Raw genomic sequence first — 4,301 nt, forward strand, 5'->3', positions numbered from 1 at the left:
ACATGGGAACAGGCTGCCCAGGGAAGTGGTTGAGTCCCCATCCCTGGAGGTATTTAAAAGACGCGTAGATGCGGCGCTTAGGGACATGGTTTAGTGGGCATGGTGGTGTTGGGTTGAAGGTTGGGCTCGATGATCTTAGAGGTCTTTTCCAACCTCAATGATTCTATTCTATTCTATTCTAATAAGAAATTACTAAATGTAAATCAACTTGGACCATCCCATCAGTTCCAGTAAAATTCTTAAAACTAAAACTTTTATAGGCCTAAAACTCAGAGTGTGATTCTTTGAAATGTACATGAACCCTAGCCACAGACTGTTATGGGGCAACCAGCCAGCCAGCTAGTGGAGTTATGCAAGAAAGCAATTGGGGTTTCTCATTCACTGCTTCAGCAGAGTGATCCTTGCATAATTCATGAATAGATAAGCACAGATGTCAAAAGGCACTTACAACACACCATGTGTTTGCCTGGCAGCTATACGGGCAAAAAAACCCTACCATAATTTAAAGCTCATAACAGACTACCATGAGCCAAAAGCTGTGTCATCTTCCAAGAACCACTGAGTCAGCTTTATGCACAAAGACCCAGCCGTTCTCATAGTGTAATACACAACATGTGTCAAAAGATTAAAGCAAGAAAAAGAATACATATTGAGCCAGAAAGGGGTGCACAATTCATAAACAAAGGCTACTCCTCTCCTGTTCACTTTATACATATATGTACCAACTTGTTTTTCCTTGCTCAATTTTTAGCTAACTAAGAATATTAAAAATTGCTCATATTTTATAACTGAAAATTCAGAGGCATATGGGGAGGAACAAACTAAAACAGGGTTTTCTCTGAGATAAAGCGTGCTGGTTTTCTGTGGATTTGTTTTGCAACACAATACTCTGCCAGCACTTTGATGGCCACCCTGTCATACCCTTCCACATGTTCTCAGGCATTCACCCACTCTGCCAATATCTCCATTTTTTCCCCATTCACCCAGTGCATCCACTCAGCCTCTTGTTCCCTAACATCCCCTGGTCACATATGTCTTCCCCTTCCTCCCATATTCCCTGCTTCCTGGTTGGAATAATCTTGCACCTCATTAAAAAAGCTTTTCAGCTCCTATACTCGAGCTAATCAGTCAAAACCCACAAAGCTGCTTGAGGAAATCAATCTGGTTTTCTACCCTGTATCCAGCTACTGATTTTCCCAAATTTTAAACCAATTTTGTGTTCTGAGCCACTTCCCCCTGCACCAAATGTGATTGAACTTCACCAGGAGTTCAAAACTCCTCTTGCTCACAGGGTACAGGAGCGGGGTGAGGACAGACAGGGCAATCCCAGGTGTCTCGTTTCCTCAGAAAAAAAGGCTGAAAATCAGGATGGAAGCAAAAGCAAGAGTTTACCTTGCCACATGCCATTTGCGATCCACCAGTAAATGGACATCCTCAATTCTTCGGTTGTAAGCATAGTGCAAGCGTTTAGGCAGATGCTGTTTCAAGTAAGGCTTGAAGTGCTGGTCTGGCTTTCTACACTGAAAAATAAATGGTTACAACGACACTGCTGTCAGTTAGCTTAGATGTGCATAAAACCTTGAACTACAGAAATCAAGCTGTTAAGGTCATTATTGATGACGTCTTGAAAACAAAGTGTACATCTAGAGTACGTGGTCCAGCCCTTTCTGTGCAGTATTTACGTAAGATCAGGGCCCAAGGAGTCATTCAAAGATGTATTTGGAAAGCTTCATTCTCATGACAGTCTTTTTGAAAGCATCATGCAAAACATCACACTTACTTAGCTCACAGATGAAGAATTTTATTCTAACCGGACCAAAGCTTAAGTTTCAGAGGAAAGCTGAAAGCTCAAAATACATCTTGTCTGCAGATATATTTAAAGCCATCTGGTTACAAAATTTGATTTTTTTTTTTAATTGGCTTTTATTTTAAACACTTTTTTTCCATTAAAAACAAGGTTATATTTGAAAGCTATCAAATGAACTTTTTCAGCGTCTTCAAAGTGCTAGTAAAATATTTACCCTAAAAGATTACTTTCCATTTCTGAAGGAATGAATAAATAGACTCAATTCAGGGAGTCAAGACGGTCAAGGAGATTTTGGCTCTGCACTGCCCAAAAAGGTTATAAAAGCTACTACAGCAGCAAACAGTGGAATTTATGACAAACATTAATCTGCACTCATGAAGGGCACCATTTAACACCCTTTAGTCATTTTAATGGTTGGGTTTCCTGCCTAAAGAGTGAGGAGAGAATGCTGAATAATGCCCCAAATTAAGATGTGAAGTGAGCAGTGCAGTATAGACAGAGATACCTTCCAGTCCTAAATACTTACTGTAAGGTTGGCAACAATCACTTTAGGGTCATCTGTTAAGCAAAGAAAAAAAAAGACAAAAATATAAAAGATGAACAATTTGCAGAAGAAAACACAAGGTAATAATGTAGTTTTACAGAAGCGTTCTTCCTAAAAGTTCACTGATCTTTACCAAAAGTACACTACATATCAGATAAGATATCCTGAATACAAACTAAAGTTTAACTGTATACCCTTTAGTGATATTTTAGTTGCTTAGGTAATGTTGCTCACTGATTTGGGTCTTAGATTAATATTTATTCTATTTTCTGAAAACATATAATTTCAAATCTTTTGACTGCTTTCCTTTAAAATAGAAGAATTATACCCAAACACAAAGACTTTCCTTGAAAAATTTTGAAAGCACATTTGAATGTAACAATGCACTTCCTTAGAAGCAGTAAGATCAATATGTAGCATTTGTTTGCCTCTTTTAACATTTTACATATTTTATAGGCTACTACAGAGTAAGTGAAAAGCCACAGTAAAATACTCTAGATATGTCTTTGGACTATTAAAGGGACATGCAAGATGTAGAAAGCCCAAAACCAGCAACAGTCCACACTAACTCTGTCTTCTTCCAGAGTTGGGCAGGGGGGAGGGAGGGAAAGCATTTTTCAGTCCTGAGAGAAAAAACAGGCTAGGAGAAAATCTTAGGAAGTGAAAATCTCTTGCTTAACTATTACTGTTTCAGTTGCTTAAGGCACAATCTTGCTGAGCTTGAAATGAGCTCTACTGAATCTCAAAACACAAGCTACAGGCTTATCTATTGCAAAGATGTGTCTGCAGGCCTTAAGGCAGTGTTATCAATAGGAAAATGGAGGAGAAATAAAAAAGCTGGTAATTTGCCATTTAAGGGGGCAAACCCCAGTTCTAAAACTAAGGAACATGCTGCTTTGTTCTGTGTTCAAACTGCTGATTTATAAGCAATTGCAAATATTCAAACGAAGAAGCTGTGGACAGAGGCCAAAAGAGAAAAGCAGTATTAAGGGAACACCAATAATATGACTCAGAGGTCAGTCAGACTAGCTGATCAAAAAGATATTGCCATTCATCCTCCAAAGAAAACTAATTTTTCTCAGCAATTTGGGAATTCAAGGGTTGAAAGATCTTTTAAAAAATCTTCTCAGAACTGAAATATAAGTTTTCCAGTAGACTGTGAAGTGCAGGAATTCAGTCTTTATGCTAGTCTAGTAAGTTTTATCAACATACACACTATTTTCAACAGATCTTTACACATTCATCCCATATTCCTAGAGCATAAATACCCAGATAAAGTAGTTTATAGTAAAATACACACATAAATCAGTATCTAAGAAAATTTTACCACATTCTTATGATTTCTGCTACTATTGTGGAAATCTTTAATCTTCAAAGATCAATTTTTTGTGAAATCTGTCCTCAACCAAAGTATATCTGAAGTGTTATGAGGGCTGTCCCAGCTATCTGATCTTCCCCTCTACCAGAAATTATCACCCTTGTAGCATACGTTGCAAAAACATAGGTACTTATGGTTAGTTTATGAGTTTCACAGTTTGCATAGTAGCTTAAACTGCTGGCAAAGCCAGGTTTGCCCTGGTACGCTGAACCAGAGAAACCACGGTGTTGGCACAAGCGCCGTCCTGGTACTGCTGCCCTGGAGGTGGTAGTCCTCAGCGGAGCAGTAGCGGGGCAGCTGGATCTGTAATGCTTTCATAGAATCATAGAATCATTGAGGTTGGAAAAGACCTCTAAGATCATCAAGTCCAATCATCGACCCAACACCACCATGCCCACTAAACCATGTCCCTAAGCGCCGCATCTACACGTCTTTTAAATACCTCCAGGGATGGGGACTCCACCACTTCCCTGGGCAGCCTGTTCCAATGTTTAACCACTCTTTCAGTAAAGACATTTTTCCTCACGTCCAATCTAAACCTCCCCTGGAGCAACTTGAGGCCATTTCCTCTC

The 4,301-nt window shown here is 39.2% G+C and overlaps 1 protein-coding gene across 4 annotated transcripts in view; it reads right to left on the minus strand.

The window, feature by feature from the left end:
• Nucleotides 1-4,301, minus strand: part of ENPP2 (ectonucleotide pyrophosphatase/phosphodiesterase 2) — a 59,948-nt gene that overhangs the window by 16,904 nt on the left and 38,743 nt on the right. For all 4 annotated transcript variants that reach the window (XM_009277212.1, XM_019471512.1, XM_019471511.1 and 1 more), the window contains 2 exons: nt 2,334-2,365; nt 1,393-1,520 (listed from right to left, as the gene is read on the minus strand). In XM_009277212.1, coding sequence (XP_009275487.1) covers nt 1,393-1,520; nt 2,334-2,365 — 160 coding nt within the window. The remainder of the gene's footprint in view (nt 1-1,392; nt 1,521-2,333; nt 2,366-4,301) is intronic.

This window comes from Aptenodytes forsteri, unplaced genomic scaffold (genome assembly GCF_000699145.1).
Source record: "Aptenodytes forsteri isolate BGI_AS27 unplaced genomic scaffold, ASM69914v1 Scaffold49, whole genome shotgun sequence".
Lineage (NCBI taxonomy): Eukaryota > Metazoa > Chordata > Aves > Sphenisciformes > Spheniscidae > Aptenodytes > Aptenodytes forsteri.